General features: G+C 44.9%; 1 protein-coding gene across 34 annotated transcripts in view; it reads right to left on the minus strand.

Annotated features, from left to right (window-relative positions):
• The window catches only part of SORBS1 (sorbin and SH3 domain containing 1), a 111145-nt gene that overhangs the window by 79814 nt on the left and 13264 nt on the right, over positions 1–18067 (minus strand). For 11 of the 34 annotated variants that reach the window (XM_048856337.2, XM_075130667.1, XM_075130666.1 and 8 more), the window contains exons 3-10: positions 16877–16966; positions 14930–15025; positions 12157–12276; positions 10168–10203; positions 9923–10026; positions 4911–5717; positions 4003–4374; positions 986–1133 (exon numbers count right to left, since the gene is read on the minus strand). In XM_048856337.2, coding sequence (XP_048712294.1) covers positions 986–1133; positions 4003–4374; positions 4911–5717; positions 9923–10026; positions 10168–10203; positions 12157–12276; positions 14930–15025; positions 16877–16966 — 1773 coding nt within the window. The remainder of the gene's footprint in view (positions 1–985; positions 1134–4002; positions 4375–4910; positions 5718–9922; positions 10027–10167; positions 10204–12156; positions 12277–14929; positions 15026–16876; positions 16967–18067) is intronic. The other 23 variants (XM_075130674.1, XM_075130673.1, XM_075130675.1 and 20 more) reach the window with 4 other exon arrangements.

The following is an 18067-nucleotide window of genomic DNA, read 5'->3' on the forward strand; positions in this document are numbered from 1 at the left end:
AGGACTGCGGAGGAACACATCTGGGAGCACTTTCCATAAGGATGATAAAAAGCAGGAGAGAAATGGACCTTGCTTCTAATGGGTGATATTTGATTTCCCTGATAAAAGGAAAATGGTAACATCCTAGGCTGGGGTTTTCAAAGCAGTGTAAGTGAGTTAGGTGCCCAAATCTCACTGGAAATCAATACCTAACTCCCCTAGGCAATACAGATCCTGACTGGGGCTGGGATAACATTACCTACACGGAAAGTGGAGTAGGAGCAACGTTTCTCTCATAGGATATGGAACCTACCCTGCAGAGGGAGCTATTGTAAAGGAGGGAAAGGGTTTGAATTGTAATTATAGATGGTTTTGAGCCAGGGCGGCTGTAGAATGATGTGATTTGGGGTTTCGATTTGTCCCATTACAGAGATTGGGATCAATTGCAAAGATCAATACCAAACTTCCCCAAAACTCTCGGGTCCAAGGCTTTTGTTTGGGTCTCTCACTAATTATATGCAAAAAGAAAAGGAGTACTTGTGGCACCTTAGAAACTAACCAATTTATTTGAGCATGAGCTTTCGTGAGCTACAGCTGAGCTCACGAAAGCTCATGCTCAAATAAATTGGTTAGTCTCTAAGATGCCACAAGTACTCCTTTTCTTTTTGCGAATACAGACTAACACGGCTGTTACTCTGAAACTAATTATATGTTGTACCACATCTGTGGCCATGTAGCATGTCTCAGCTATCAGTGCACAGCATGCCTCAGCCACTCACACCTTCACAGTGACTGCAGCAGGGAGAACACTCGGACACTTCTACTTCAAAAGTCCAGGCTCTGTCACCACTTACAGTATAGAGCCTAAGACATCTACTCCAACAGTTCTGATTGAAGACAGCTGTACACACACATGCTTGCCAGCTCATTACAATGAGTTTCAATAGCTTGCTCCACTTGAATGAACCTGAGCCACAAGTGGAGATACACCTGCATGTCTCCTTACCTCTGTTGTGCTGCAAGAGGACGATAGTAGGGTTAACAATTGTGGTTGAGGGATAGGTGGAGGAAGGCTTGCTGATCGATGTTAAGGAGGATTGGTATTTGGTGCCAGTGCGAGGCGGGGAGACTTCATTTAGCACAGGACATGGGTCCTGGAAAAGAGAAGAAGATGCATGTGAGCATCACTAGCCTGCTGGTGTTTCTGGAAAAAGTTATTTTAATATGGAATAAGAAAGGTATCGTAGCACATTTTAGTAGAAGGCATAAGCACAGGTTGTTACCCTGACCCTGCAGGCATTCCATTCCCTGTTAACTGCAGTTAGTAGAATAAGGAATAACTATAGTTTTTTTGTACTGGGTTTCTCCCTCCACACCAGAAGAAGTGTCCTTGACTTCAACCATCATGCTATATACAGCATACACTTGGCAGCAGGAATGAGCTAATCTGGTTGTGGGAGAGAGAGACCCACCCACTCACCCACTCTTTCTTTAAAGAGAATTCCTTTCCCAGCAAGTAGTCAGACATGCAAAACTCATGCGATTCTGAGTGAAACCCGATTACTGCAGCTGGCTTTGCAAGGAAGATCAGAAAAATAAGTTTAGCACCATCACTTAGGAGACATTAGACAGTGTGACGACTGGGCACCCAGAACTATGAAAAAAAAACAGGTGTAGAGTAACCAATAGGGCACTAGCGTGGAAGATACACAACACAGCTTCAGGGAGCAATGAGGATTGCCTAAGGCAAGTTGCTCTATTATTTATTTTAAATCAATCCTAGCATCACAGATGCACCATCTGTGCTGCTGGAGCAAAGACTGGGTCTGCATGGAGATGTTAAAGGCTAGCTCAGACATGACCCTTTCAGATCAGGTTCACAGAAGCACTCATTGCTGGGGAGGCTAGGGAGATGGGGCCGTTGGCCAAAAACGATACATGTATTTTTATGTGCTGATTTTGTCATTAAGGCAGAGCTTTTTCAAAGGTGTCAGAAGGATTTGGACCCTCAATTCCCACAGAAATTAACGGAAAATGGGCATCCAAAAAGCAAGAGTGTGGAGTTCTGGATTTCTGTGCTGCTCTGACTCTGTGGTCAGAGTGAAATGCTGCAAGCCATTGGTCTGTGAAACGGAGCTGGCCCACAGGGCTAGTCATTCTTTTAAAAAGGGGACCAGAGAGTCTTGCTCCATTGCTGCCGGCTTTGTTACTGTTCTGCGGGGCCTGATCCTGCATGCACAACTGAGCGCAGCACTTCTGGCTGTGAGCAGTCCCACTGAGCTCAGTGGTTGGAAATGTCAGCAGGAAGTGTCTGTAGGATCAGGAAGTAACACGCTCCAAAGTGAGGCCTGGTGCCATAGACCATTTCTGGTTAGGGTATGTTATTAGCAGAACCACCAGCTACAATCAGCCTCACTCAATCAGAGAGGCAGCAGGGCTGAACTATTCAGCTCTCTTGACACTCTTACACCATCAAGTGTCTAATTAGGCCTGAGTCATTTTATGAGAACATAAGAAGAGGTGACTGTTCAGCAGCCTCAAAACCAGGAGTTTCCAAAGCTCTCTGAGGGGCAGATCTAGCCCCCATCTATGGAGGTACCCTCAGCGGTGGAAGCAAGGCAGTCCTGCTGAGCACAGGAGTGGGGAGGCAGATCTGAATGCTCCATATAGAGAGCATGCATCTGCTGCATGCTGGGGAGCCTCCTTGATACAATGCACAGAAGGCAGATGGGGTGTGTGGGAAGGGAAGGCTTGGTGGGCAGAGCCAGAAGACCACAGTGTAGTGAGCTACTTCAATCACAGTGGAGCATCTCCACAGCCAAAAATATAAACCAAACCTAAATTTGTCATTTAAAAGAAAATGTTTGGGAAACTGAGGGTGGCGTCCTCAAAATCACACAAAGTTGGCGACACTTTGCTCCCATTAGAGTGGAAGAGGGTCACAGTTTCTGAAGCACCCTTGTGATTTGGAAAGCTAAATCCCATTGACTTTAAATGGGATTAGGTTCCTAAGTCACTTTGGTGCTTGTTAAAGTTCTCCCCAATTGTAAAAATCCAACTGACTATAGAAGCAGAGTTAGGCCAATGCTGAGCACTTCTGAAAATGCCACTCTTGTTTCTTTCCATTTTCACATGCCTCTCTGCTACTTCTTCCAGGCCCAGCCAAAAAATCATCATCAGAGAAGTTATTCTTGCTGGATTTCTCACTCAGGAGTTACTGGAAATCCTGTAATAGGGCTACTGGTGGTAAACTTTCTGTTACAAAGAGGTTCAGATGAGCATCCAAACCTTTACAGCTATTCTTGTGGTTACATTTGCCCCCTTGTAAAAAAGGAAGTGGGTTTAAAAAGAGAAAATAAACACAGAAAAACCAGGGTGATGTCCTGTCAAAATGTGAGAATTCTGAAGAACGTAAAGACTTCAGCAGGAGCAAGGATATTTCAAACAAGGGGACACATGGTGCTTAGAAACTTGCAAGGGTCTCAGATTAGCAAGTGAAGTTACAGCTTGTGGGTCATTCTGTTTTGGCATTAACCTCACATTGCCTTCAGTGGGAATACACACATAGAACGTGGCCCTTTATCACCATGCAGGACAGAGTGTGCCGTCCTTAACTGCATTGCTTTTGCTGCTTCTGATATTACTGTTGTCGAGAGACCATCAGCTAGCCAAAGCTCAAGCAGCAGGTGTTATTCTTTCAGATGAGAAGTGCAAGTATCATACATAGTACATTCCCCTAAGATGGTTAAAGCCAAAGGTGTAGATTATCCAGCAGAGACAGAGGTGGGGGAGAGAGACTGTAAAATATTGGGGAAAAACCAAACAATTGCAAAGTTCCCAAGCCAGATAAGGTAGATGACATACATGCACCGTAACAGGACGTAAACAAGGTTTCAGGGGTCATGCTGCTGGCAAGGTGCTAGTCAGTGCTCCTCTTTCAAAGCTTAGTATGCCAATGAGAAAGTTATTTTAACCTAGAAACAAATTCAGGAAAGCTGTGAGGAGGGTACTCAACAAGCTTACTGTACGTGAGAGGACTCCAGTGATTTCAGGCTCCAAGACTCTGTGCAAAGCCTCCGGGACGGGAGGCACCAGTGGAGGTGGCGGTGAGAATGATGGTAGTTTCTGGCAAATTGGGGGCGAGATGCCAGGTGAGGAGGGCAGATAGTGATGGTGGGGACCCCTCTGGAGGTGAGGGGGAATGAAATCGTCTAGTGTCGGAAAAGTCAGAGGTGAGCCAGTAGGAACGGTCTCAGGGAACGTGGCACCTTGCCCCAAAGGTACCAAAGGCGGTGGCGGAGTGCTGGAGCTGCCTTCTTGCTCTCTGTCTGTGTTAACCTGGAGGAGTGGGACTACTATAATCTCAGGCTGAGCTGTGGTGGTAGAAATGACATCCTGTGGGAAATAAGGTGGGGTTACGCAAAGGGGCAATCCATCTTTCGTGGGTGCACATCCCAGCACTGCAAGGGTAGTGACAGGCTGGCATGTATCCAAGCCACTGGACATTCCTTCCTCAGAGCGAGCTATGCCCTTAGAGATGTTCTGTTTAGCAGCCAAAGGCTCCGTGAACACACTGGATAAGGCATGCCAGTCTTTTCCCCCTGTCCTTTAATTCTCGATTGAACCACAAGCAGTTCATCTGCATTGCAGCACTTGCTACAGCTACACCTACCTAAACAGGAATATTTCCCATTGCTGACCCCCTCACCAATTGATTTTAGCCTGCAAACACGCACACATCACACAAACATACTCTTCAGACTTTGGGGGGAAAGTGAGAGGTTATCGAATAGCAGATGACAAGAATCAAACTACACAAGAGTGACCTGCGTGCAGAAATTAAGAAGAGGTGAATACAGAGGGGACACTGTACGAATTAGAGAACCGTTCGCACGACTGAAAGAAAACAAAGTTATGAAGAAAACATGTACCATGCTGCGTCCTTTCACCTTGTACAGATGCTGCTGCTGCGTAAGGTAAGGTTCCTTTCTCATCCTGTCCCCACTGCCAGCCGTACTCTGGGGCTCTAGTACTTTGTCCCTCACAGCCTGAGGAGGTGGAGACTGAGTCCTGGAGGAATGGCTTCTACCATAGCTAACTGCGTCTTTACTGAGGACAATGTTAAAGTATGGCCTGGGAGGGACAGGAGGAGGGGGAGGAAGAGATTTTCCAGCATCTGTTACAGAGGAAACAATGTTGGTGGCTGGTGCTTGAGTGACCTCAGTTCCCAAACGGGGGCTCTCTGTTTGGTCATGTGCAATGCTGGTGGAATTTTCAGATGCAGCTGAGCAAGTGCTGTTAGATAAACAAGCCACATATAGACTGCTGACCTTTTTATCTGCTTTAGTCCCATACGTGGAATTCATTCCAGCTTCACTACTAGGATCTGCCCTGGCAGGGTTTTGATGTTTGGATGAAGAGTCTGATAACAAGGAGCTACTTCCCGAAAGTGACTGCCCAGCATGCACCACGTCCTTGGGAATCAAATTGGCTGATTGGGGATGCCCTGCGGAAAAGCATGGCTTCTCACTGGGGACTGTTGCAAAGGGTGCAGGTGATGAGGAATAACACTGCCTGCTGCAACTTGGTGACACATGCTGTGTATAAGGCTTGGGTGCATTCAGGTACACACAGTCCATTATGGGCACTGGCAGCAGGTTGGTTACTTTCATGTCAGTGCGAGGGTGCCATGCAAAGCTCTCCTCTTTTGGAAGAGGAGGACGGGGAGGGGAAAGGGCCTGTCCAATCAGATTCAAGGGAAGGAGGAGGAATCAGCACCAAATGAAGGGAAAAAGAAAAAAAATTGAAAGAATGAAGTCGGTCATTAGACTTGGGTTAACAGGATTGAATTCAATGAGAACAACATAAGAAGGCCATCCTGGGTCAGACCAAAGGTCAATCTAGCCCAGTATCCTGTCTTTCGACAGTGGCCAATGCCAGGTGCCCCAGAAGGAATGAATAGAACAGGTAATCATCAAGTAAACCATCCCCTGTTGTTCATTCCCAGTTTCTGGCAAACTGAGGCTAGGGACACCATCCCTATCCATCCTGGCTAATAGCCATTGATGGACCTATCCTCCATGAACTTATCTAGTTCTTTTTTGAACCCTGTTATAGTCTTGGCCTTCACACCATCCTCTGGCAAGGAGTTCCACAGGTTGACTGCGCGTTGTGTGAAAAAATACTTCTTTTGTTTGTTTTAAATCTACTTTCTCTTAATTTCATTTGGTGACCCCTAGTTATTGTGTTATGAGAAGGACTAAATAACACTTCCTTATTTACTTTCTCCACACCAGTCATGATTTTATATACCTCCATCATATCCCCCCTTAATCGTCTCTTTTCCAAGCTGAAAAGTCCCAGTCTTATTAATCTCTCCTCATATGGCAGCCATTCCATACCCCTAATCATTTTTGTTGCCCTTTTCTGAACATTTGCCAATTCCAATATATCTTTTTTGAGATGGGTGACGACATCTGCAGCCAGTATTCAAGATATGGGCATATCATGGATTTATATAGAGGCAATATGATATTTTCTGTCTTATTATCTATCCCTTTCTTAACGATTCCCAACATTCTGTTTATTTTTTTGACTGCCGCTGCACACTGAATGGATGTTTTCAGAGAACTATCCACAATGACTCCAAAACTTTCTTGAGTGGCAATAGCGAATTTAGACCCTATCATTTTATATGTATAGTTGCAATTATGTTTTCCAATGTGCATTATTTTGCATTTATCCACTTTTTAAACAATGCCCTTTTGCCTCTCACTGCTTCTTATACTTTGTTGTTTAGCCACAAGCTAACCACAAGTTAACAAGCTAACATGGAATCGTCAAGCCCGGCACTCAACTTGCTCGCTCTCAATGCTGCTCGTTGGGGTATGAAAAGGTTTTCCAGCTTTCAAGTTCAAACCTATGAAGAGCATCTCACTTTGCTTTCAGGGCTAACCTTACTCTGGGTACCGCAGGGATCAGCCTGGGTACCCAAGCTCCTAACATTCCCCAGGAACTTTGAAATGCAGATCTGACCATCAGAACCAGACTCTGTGTTCCATGACCCCTGGCTCAAGCACTCCTCAGCTTCGGGCACATTCGGATCCAGCAGAAAATATGAATTCTACAGCTCAGGCCCTTCTCTACAGCACACTAAGCAAATTGCTGAAATCTGATTTGGTGCCTCTGCTAATGCGAAACCATATCGCAGTGACCTACTATACTGTGGTTGTTCCACTATACAGAGAGGTCAAATAAAAAAAAGTCTCATTTACTTTTGCCAAAGGCTGACACCCCACTTCCCTTCTAAAAAGATCCCTCATTCACAAAGCACCCTCAGAAAAACAGAACAATTTAGATCTACAGTGGAATTGGGTTCCCAGAAACTTGTCTTTAGAGTGAAGCCTTCTGATAGCGAAATCATTTTCCTAGAGAAGCAAAAAGAAACTCCTTCATTGTTTCAGTGCGTCGCAACGTACAGATTGCAACTCTAGAGCAGCGTGGAGATTGCAATTCCAGTTAGAGCAAATCTTTGCTTAGAGCCAAATTATTCTGTAGCAAAAGAAGTGGCTTTACTACATGGACGTTTCACTGTATTTATTTACAGCTGCAGGTAACTGTAAATCACCATCCATTAGAAGGAAAACGACTAGAATGCCAGCCTACAGGATAGGGATTGCCTCTAGTCTTCTTTGAAGGCTTTAACAGCTCAGAACTTTATTGCCTTGATCAATGTTCTCCTTTAAAATTCATCACCCTAGGCAGCTTTGGGGCAGCTCCTATTCTCGCTTGTACTGGTATAAAATCCAGAGTAACCCCTCAGATTTCAGAGTTGCAGTAGCCATCCTATCAATGTTATGCTAAACAGAGACACTTGAGCTGGGGTGGGGAGGAAGGCAGTACAGCACTCCCAGTGAGTGGCCCTTGGCTCTAGCATGGGCTTCCCCACTGGTCCAAAATAGCTCGAGTCTGCTGACTGTCTGGGCATGATGTAAGGCGCATGTATTTACGCTGGCTGCTGTGGAGATGGTCAGGGAGGGGAATGCGGTCTTCTGGGGGTGGTTTAATTTTATTGTTTTTGTAATTTCTGGCAGGGGCTCCCTGAGCTTTGGATAGGCCCTTTTTTATCCTTGGTTTACAGCTCACTGAATAAATCAGGAGTTGCCATGGAGAGCCAGCCAGCAGCCACCCTGGTTATCACACCGGGATACCGCAGATACAGCTGGGCGACTGGAAAAATACTGCCGCATTCCAGATGCTACAGAGTGGCAAGTTGCTTGTTAACAGTGACCATGGTACTCCACATTTACATCCATGTGGCTGAGAGCAGAATTTAGCCCTGTTTTATTTGACATTAGTTTAAGTGCCCTCAGGACTCTTCTAAAAACAGCACTCTGTGAAACTAAAACTGAGCTATCTCTGTTCACTTGTATGCCCAATAAGTAACTGCGAAACAGCTACATGTCTCATGCAGGAAGCAGCTCACTCTTTTAGTGCTTCATTACTTCTTATGTCCTCGGCCGACTGGTGCCCTCTTCATCTTTCACTTAACATTTCAGGCGCAGTGTCTGATCCGTGGCTTTGCCAAGAGCTTGCCACGATTAAAGCAATTGCCCTGTACTAGGGATAAGATTTTAATGGGCCTCCATTTCACATCTAACAGAGCAGTAACAGATGCCATTCTTCAAGAAGGCAGTTTATAAAGAAGGGTTGCTCAGGTTTTCCCATCCCATTGAATTCAACCTGAAAATTGCATCCATGCACACTGGTAACCCATCCATAGGTTAGCATTTCTCTTTGCTTGGCAGACCAATCCCAACACTTCAGATTAGATTTGGGAGGAAAATAACCTTTCTAATATGACAGGTTTCAGAGTAACAGCCGTGTTAGTCTGTATTCGCAAAAAGAAAAGGAGTACTTGTGGCACCTTAGAGACTAACCAATTTATCTGAGCATAAGCTTTTGTGAGCTACAGCTCACTTCATCGGATGCATACTGTGGAAACTGCAGAAGACATTATATACACAGAGACCATGAAACAATACCTCCTCCCACCCCACTCTCCTGCTGGTAATAGCTTATCTAAAAAGAAAAGGAGTACTTGTGGCACCTTAGAGACTAACCAATTTATTTGAGCATGAGCTTTCGTGAGCTACAGCTCACTTCATCAGATGTAGCTCACGAAAGCTCATGCTCAAATAAATTGGTTAGTCTCTAAGGTGCCACAAGTACTCCTTTTCTTTTTGCGAATACAGACTAACACGGCTGTTCCTCTGAAGCTTATCTAAAGTGATCACTGTCCTTACAATGTGTATGATAATCAAGTTGGGCCATTTCCAGCACAAATCCAGGTTTTCTCACCCTCTGTTTCATGGTCTCTGTGTATATAATGTCTTCTGCAGTTTCCACAGTATGCATCCGATGAAGTGAGCTGTAGCTCACGAAAGCTTATGCTCAAATAAATTGGTTAGTCTCTAAGGTGCCACAAGTACTCCTTTTCTTTCCAATATGGGCTGACAAAAGATTATATCATTTCTAGTGTTAAAGTGACAAGGCCTTCTCCAGACATTTTTTAAGGCCACTCTGTGGGTTTAGGAAGTTTAATTCTCCATTCAGCCACCTGCAGTTGGAAGGTCAGAGTGCATACAGGAAGACATACAATAATTGATCACTACCTCTTGGCTGAGCTTTCCCACACAAACAATGCTGAATGGTACTTTGCCCTGCTATAGCCACCAAGGAGCTCAGCATGCTTTAACACATATTAATGAATTAAAGAATTCACAGCACTCCTGGGAAAGACGCATTCTCTACATTTTGCACATAGGAAAAATGAAGGCACAGAGACTTACCCAAGCCTGCGAATTGAACACAGGTCTCCTGACTCTGAATCCTGTGCTTGACCCCTCAAGAAAAGCCTCAGATCTTCTGGAAAGATGCTTACCTGTGGTTTGCCCTCTGAGGAGAGGTTGGGACGCACACTTCTATAGCCCTTGGCAGCCAGAGAAGATGGCTGGATATCTCCATTAGAGGATAACCTCCAATCATCTAAAAGGGGAAGGAGAACTTCAGGTCTGAGGGAATTCACTCTAGCTAGATGGGGAACAAGGAGAGGGGACCTGTTGCTTTTTGCTGGGCAACAAGAAATACATTGGGGAAACAACAAAACAAAGCAACAAGCATGTGTACCTGTTTCTGGTTTTCCTGTCTCCAGAGCTATGTGTGCTGCAGAGAGGAGGGAAGGAAGAATGGAAAAATAAGGGAAAAAAATAAACTGTTACATTTACAGCAAACATGTACCCACTGAACTCAACATTCAGGCTACTTCAATACACACACACAATGCTTTCTGACAGGGATGCCAAATTGCCATAGAAACTGGTCCTAAACATGATGCCCTCACAGTTTCTGACCTTTGTAAACACAAGGCGATTCATTCAGAGCAATGAAGAAACAATTGGTCATTGACATTCAGCTGAGCTATCTGCTCTCGTGCTGCAGTTTGGAGTCCAAATGCCCCACACACAGCTAAAAATGCAGGGTCTCAGTGTTAAGCCATGATGTCGGCTGGATAACCATAGCTATCCTTTCTAATACTGCCGCATGAGAATACCTGCTGCAGAGACCCATTGACAAATAAGATGTCTATTTTGCGAGTACGGGTGGGGGTACAACACATTATCCCATTTTACAGCCCAGTCCCTGTGGCTAGTGGCACCGAGGCTATCTTCCCTTCGCCCACTGAGTTCCTCCCCCTCTTTCCACATTAGCCGTTTTGGCCGCTCACGTACTGTGCAAAGAGCTCTTCCAGCTCCAACATGCATTTCATAAAGTGATTGAGGGAGTCAGCTAAAGAAGTATTAATGAGCTCATTTCCATAGTAATGGGCTCATTGCCATTCACGCTGCTGGAAATTTATGAAGCCACCAGCAGGAAGGGTAGGCAAAGGGGGCGGGGGTGAGAAAGCAGAGAATGGAGAGAATGAAAGAAGGAGAGGTCATGGTTGGATCAGGAGGGGAGGAGAAGGGGGAGGTAGAAAGCAGGGCATTAGGGCTGGAAAGAATAGAATCACCCTTTCCTAACAACAGGTCCTGTAATTACATGTGCTTCACTTTCAGGGGAGAAGCTGAACAACCCTAACTTTTAATAGCATCTTCCCTTTAGGAGTTCATTCTATATGCAAAATCCAAGGTGCAGGCAGGGTTAGTGATGCTTTACTTGTCTCCTGTAATTAAGTAATTACACATCTGCTATTTAAAGACAGCAGAAGTCTATGGCGACACTGTCAACTTGGGACACCATCCCAGGGGCCTTGACTACAGCAAAAAAATGAATGCCATTGCTGCAGCGACTGCACCAGGACACTTCCCATCCCCCGCAGTGGCCCGGGATAAAAGAAGGAACACAAAGGCCTACCTGGGAAAACAGGATGATTTTTTGCGCACTCCTGCCAGCAACACAAAGCAACAAATATGCTTTTTCTCCAAGTGGTGTATAAGTGGTTGTGAAACTCACACTCAGAGGTTCTGGGGCTTTGTCTTCCTCGAGCAGCTTGCCCCATATAAGAGATTTAGGAGTCTGCTTTTGCTCAGGTCTTTAGCGCCAGTGGGAGGGGCTCATGCTTTTAGCACTGAAAGCCTGGACTCAAGCGCCATGTGGGGTCAGTTACAATTGTTGTATCTTATGTTCAGGGCCATCCCTAGCAATTCTGGGGCCCTACGCAACCCCCTCTCCACCCAGTGCATGTGTGTGTTGGGGGGGGGGGGGGGGCAGGCCTCTGCTGGGGGGGGGGAAGCAGGGAGGCTGGCCCCAGGCCTCCTCGTGGGGGTGGCTGGCTTGGGGGGCAGGGGGTACCACCCCCCAGCACTCACTGGCAGCGCAGCTGAGGATGGGTTGCTGCACTCCCACTGCTGGTGAGTGCAGGCCCAGCCCAGCTACAGAGCTCAGGGGAGTGGGGCTGGGGTGGAGCAGGGGCGGGGCTGGGCAGGGAAGGGGCGGGGCAGGGGTGGGAAGAGGCAGGGCTGGGGTGGAGCAGGGGTGGGGGCCTGGGGAAGAGCCGGAGCAGGGGCTGGAGCTGTGCGCAGCTGTGCAGGGCACCGGTGCCCTACGCTGCTGCGTGTTTTGCATATGGGTAAGGACGGCCCTGCTTATGTTTAACCTTTTACATACTAGACTTACTTTCTGACTGCTGGACATCCTGAGAACATGGGGGACTGATACTTGGCCTTTCCTCAGAGGCTGGAGATGCCCGTAGGGTCACGGTCCCTTTTCCAGTGCAGACTTTAGTGGGATCCTTGTCTAAAGAAAACACACACAAAGGAGATGTTTTGGAGCTACTGGAAGCCATCATAGTTCTATGGCAGTATGCTGGTGGCTCTGGAGTAATTCTAACATGGCTGTCCTGAGTGAATTGTTCTAATTTTTATGCAGATGAACATTAGCTTTGATTTTAAAACATTAAGTAATAACAGCAGTTATATATTTAAAAAATAAGTAAGATAACTGATGAACACACAAATAAAGGTCTGAGTCAGTGTAACTCAGCTAGGAAAGTGGCAAGACCTGCTGGCTCTTTGGAATAAATTTCACAGGTTTGTTTGCTTTACTAGGCCTGGTCTACACTCAGATTTTGTATCAGTATAAATTTTATATCACAATAATTTCACCCACACTGGGGTTGTTGTACCACTTTAAATATGCCGGTACGAAGTAGCATAACTTGTGTGTGTAGACAAGGCCTCAGCAGTGAGTTCCATGCTGGATTGATGGAGAATGAAGATGTATAGTTATCCAGAATAAGGGATAAAGCCCAGGCAGTGCAGCACATACCTCCCACACCCTGCCCTCTTACTGTGCCATACCCACGAGATCACCTTATAGGATCAGAAAGAAGTAGTTCAAAATACAACCACTAAGGTCACCTTCCTTCCCCATCACTCAGATCACACCAGCCCTTTGGAGGCAAAGATCTTAGGCATGTGCTTAACCGTCCACATTTGAGTCATCCCACTGAAGTCCATGGTCTACTCATGTGCTTGCAGTTTGTGCCCAGGTGCTCCTTCTAGACCCATCCTTCCCCAAGCCAGTGGTGTCTATACTGCAGATACAGGTGACCTAGCTAAAACTCAGTTACAACCTCATTGTATTGTCCTCGAATCCAGTTACAAATATGGTTCCAGTGTGTAGCAGGGACTAGAGTCTGACAGTTCTTCACACTCAGGTCAATACCTTGGACGCTCACCGGCCCGGTACCAGAGTTCATGTGCTTTTCCAACAGCCATTCCAGTATCTTTTGTTATTATATGCAAATTGAAAAATGCATGCCCAGCCCAACACTGATTCAATCACTGAACATCTTTCCTTATGTTTGACTCAATGGTAGTGCCAGGCCTGACCTTACCCATTATCATCTAGGGGTAGGGGTCGATTTACAAAACGCACAAGTGGCAATTAGACGCCTAATCTGGGAGTTAGGTTATTAAAAATCTCCAACTTAGTCCCCAGTGTTTTGATTCTATAACAGTTTTTACTAGGTCTACCAGAATGTGAATGTGGTTTTATGAATTATACTGTCAAATGGGTCATGAAAACTAGCCAAAACTCAGCCAAAACCCCCAAATCTGAGCAACCCTAAACTTTGGGCTTTGAAACTTCCAAATCAGGATCCAAAGATGCATATTTTTGCAGATTATTATTTATTATTAATTATTTGTATTGCCATAGCACCCAGGAGCACCGGTTGTGGGCCAAGACACCACCATGCTACACGCTGTACCAACACAGAAGAAAAAGGCCCCTAAGAGCAAACAGTCTAAGTTGAGGCTGTGTCACTTTTTAAAAATTAGCTCTTGTTTTCAATTTAAAGAGTCTTCCCTTGCAGTGCTGGAAACTGCAGCTAGTAGAAAATTTTCCAATGGAACAATTTTCTATCAGAAAATGGTGTTTTGATGCAACCAAAACATTTCATTTCAGCTTTATTGTTTTGACTTTTATATTATGTACTGTAAGTTATAATACAAAAGTCCAAACATTTTGACTTTTATATTATAGATCACATAATATCACACCGATGCAACTGCAACAAAATATTTTTGGAATATTTCACTTTGCAAAAATAAAAATGCAGTACTTGACTTTATACCCTGATATGGTACAAAATCAGATTTTGAGATCTCAGAATTTCCCACCCATTTTTTAAGCAGCTCTACTGGAAATAATGACAGGTTTCAGAGTAGCAGCCGTGTTAGTCTGTATTCGCAAAAAGAAAAGGAGTACTAGTGGCACCTTAGAGACGAACCAATATATTTGAGCATATGCTCAAATAAATTGGTTAGTCTCTAAGATACCACTAGTACTCCTTTTCTTTCTACTGGAAATACAAACACTGAGCATTGTGCTAGTGTGTCAGAACCAGCAAGTGAAAATGACTAGAAATGACAGGGAGAGTTGGTTAGTCTGGTTTCACTGTCCAAACTCAGCAAAGTGCTAAAAGGGTTAATGGGGAAGCTTTCACTTTATCATGGCAAGAGAGGAAGGATGTGTGTGTGTGAGTGAGAGAAAGAGCAATAGAGATGCCGAACGAAGATTGAACCTGCAAAATAAAATCTCTGATGTCTGTTTACTTCTCTATGGACCTAAGACATACAGGAAATATTTTAGACTCTTCAGGAGTTTGGTTTAAAATGAGGTTACAACAGTAATGTTCATACCAAACATTAGCAGAAGAGTTTACATAGATCCCAAATTCAAATATGCTTAATTATGCCTGCAGAGAAACTGGATTATTGAGAACTATGAATTGTGTCATCATGGTTTAACTCTATTAGCTGTTGATGAAATCTATAGCACTGGAAAACGGTGAAAAAAGGATGAAGCTGAAAACTATCTTAACAAGGGGGTGAGGCAGAAAGAGTGGATGATGGCCTACTAATGCGTTTTGAAAAAAAGATACCTGTAGGTAGCATTAGGTCAGGAGAACTTTTCACTTTCTTCACGGGGATTATTTTAACGGCAGAAATAGAGCGTGCACATAAAGGGACGTCAATGGCTGCAAACACAAAAGTGTAGTTGGTGCATCCAGAAGGGAAGAACACAATTAAGGAAACATGCCACAAAGCTTTCTAAAGTACTTGGGAAACCAGGAATGACAATAGCAGGAAATTTCATATACAAAAGCAGTCCAGAGAGCAGTGATGCAATCATTAAAAATAGCCCCTCATTCATCCTAATTCAGGATGTGTATCTGTTGTGCAGGGTACAGTACTGCTTAGTGAACTGACTGAGTCCTGGCTGCCAATATACTGTGAGGGAAGAGAATCTCAAACGTTCGTTTTCAAATGACAGAACTAAAGTTTAGTATAAACCTTTAGCCAAGACGCTACATATATTACATGCAAAGATAAACAATCTTAAAATTGCAGAGTTAAAATTATGCTGAGTGAGGAAACAAACAGATTAAGATTCTGAGAATAACATTGACTGGTCATTGTCCACAAATCCTATGTTTTTGATGTATATATTTTATGACATCAATAGCAGGGAGTAGAGAATTGTGACCAGGAGTCTCGAAAAGGATCCAGAATCAGAGGGTACCATCAAGGTATCCAGTCTTGAGAGATCCATTCAGCCAAGCAGCAAATCAGATGGATTCTGTTTAAACTTCTTTTTTCTGCATACTAATTTTATCAGAAACACTGGATTTTACCAACAAACACTGAACATTGTCTTAGAGGTATTTTTCTCTGTTATGCAGCACTGTGCAAAATTCTAGCACTTGTTGAAAATTTCTAAAGGTTGCTCACTTCTCCAAAGCATCTGGTTCGTCCTCCCCTACTCTTCCTAATGTGGCCTTGAATGAGCAGTACTGAACTGTATCCTCATGGGGCACAGGCAAAGTTAGTGATGGGTGAAACTCAAGAGGTTCAGCTGGGATAAAACATCTGAGAGGAAATCATGGTGCTGGTGAAGTCAATGGGAGTTTTGCTATTGACTTCAGCGTAGCCAGGATTTTACCTCTAGGATCTGACCTTGTAAGGCCTCTGCATACAGAACACTCATTGATTTCAAAAGGTTGGAAGCCTCCCTGAGCTTTATACAAAACTGCTTTTGGTCTGTAATGTTAGACTCAGAAGAACAGCTTCTTCTTGTGGTGGTCTTGTGGCACTTTGGCTGTGGTTCTGGATAAAACCTGAAAATGCAGAGGCTGCCCCAGAATGGAAAGGTACCGAGAGGAATGATGTGGGGAAGAACTTGGCTGAATTCTTTCAAACCTCAAGAAAGGTTGACTTCCAGTTTTGGGGCATGGTTCTGAGCTAATTTGTATTAGAAGTGAGTTTAAATCAGAGACTATTATCCACCCCCTCAATGGACTTCAAGGGGAGGTTTGGACACACTGCAACCCTGTTCCAAAACTGCCTTTGGTTTGGGGAATAACCGCACTAACAAGGTTTTGTAAAAGCAAAATATAGACTCTGCCAAGCTCTTGTTCTGTTTCACTCTGAACCAGCTCATTCATTCACTTATAATAAATACACTGCCTGTCATAAAAAGCCATCAAAGGAGAGGAAAGGACATGAATACCAGAGCAGAAGCCTAGGGTAAAAATCTTCCCACCACAAATACACTAATAAAAAAAAAATCTAATCATGCAAGGCCAGGTTCCAAAGCCTATTGGAAAGGCTCATGTTCTTCAATGAGTCTGGGATCAGGCCCTTGCTGACAAAGATAGTTTTCCTTAAAACATGAATGTTAATTTAATACTGGGTCGGTCCCCTCATGCTGTAGTTGCAGCCGGGCACAGTAAGACACTGTAACGATTCAACTGCGGGGAAATAGACGCGCCACTCCAACTGACATGCAGGGGGAGCTGCAGAGATTCTTTTGAATGTATTTGACTCACCTTGCTCTTGTCCATCACTGCTTGATATCAGCCCATTGACCACGGTTTTCACAACATCAACTTCTGTTTTCACAACATCAACTTCTTGTTCTGAAAGACAAAGGGAAAGCCGGAGCACCCTAAGATAAGTGAGCTCACACTGACCGCATTGCAGGGCCTGACAATATTCAGGATTTCAAAAAAAGCATTTCCACTGTCTACAGCAGAAATACAGGAGACATGCGAGAAAGGAACAGGACAGGGAATAGTAAAACACTGTGGATATACATGTAGTTTATTAAGCTTAACAAGTGGCAGCAATAAACTTAACCGTGAAATCTGTGATATAATTTAATCGTTGACAACAAAAGGATGACATGGGTCAAAAATCACTCACAGGTACACAGGTATTATGAGGTGGGCGTCTGCCAGCCTGCTGCAAGTGGAGTGTGTTGATACCATGCTTACCCACATGCCCAGTGTGAGCTGATCACCAGATCTAGGGACAGAAATTCCCTTCCACTCTCATCCTTGCCCATTGAGACGGAGCTCCTGGGGGCAGGGACTGTTTGTGTGTTTGTACAGCACCTAACACAACCGAGTTCCAGCCCAGACAGAGGCCTCTAGACACCACCATAAAAAAAATTAAATACCCACCTAGTCACTATTTGCTAATCAGTTACCCTCATACAAACCCACAGGAGATCAAGGGTCTGCCCAGGTGCCCGGTACTATTTCAGAAGTATCTTCTAAAGTGACACTCAAGGCTGTCCTAGGCTAGCGGCAATGGGGACCCTAAACCAATGGTCCCCTAACTGTGGGGCGCATCCCCTTAGGGGGTTGTTGAGGACTGTTGGGAGGGTGCACAGTGGGGCCTGGGCCAGCCCCCACGGCGGCGGGGAGAGAGCCACCCAGTCCTGCTCTGCCCCCAGCCCAGCTCTGCCCATATTCCCTCTCCACCTCCAGCCAAGCTCTGCTTCTAGCCCCAACTCCTCCTCATCCCGTTCTGCCCCCAGCTCCACCTTCAGCCCAAGCTCCAGGGCTGCGCCAGCTGTGCTGTAATGGGGACGGTGGGGGCGTGGACAGATTCCAGTATGGGGAGTGGTGCGACAGGAAAAATTTGGGCACCACTGTCCTAAACAGACCAACTGCTAAAACTAAATGAAACTCAGTAGTTTGGGGTCACCGAATTTTGTGGGATCCTTTTTCTGG

This window comes from Caretta caretta, chromosome 7 (genome assembly GCF_965140235.1).
Source record: "Caretta caretta isolate rCarCar2 chromosome 7, rCarCar1.hap1, whole genome shotgun sequence".
In the NCBI taxonomy this organism is placed as follows: Eukaryota; Metazoa; Chordata; order Testudines; family Cheloniidae; genus Caretta; species Caretta caretta.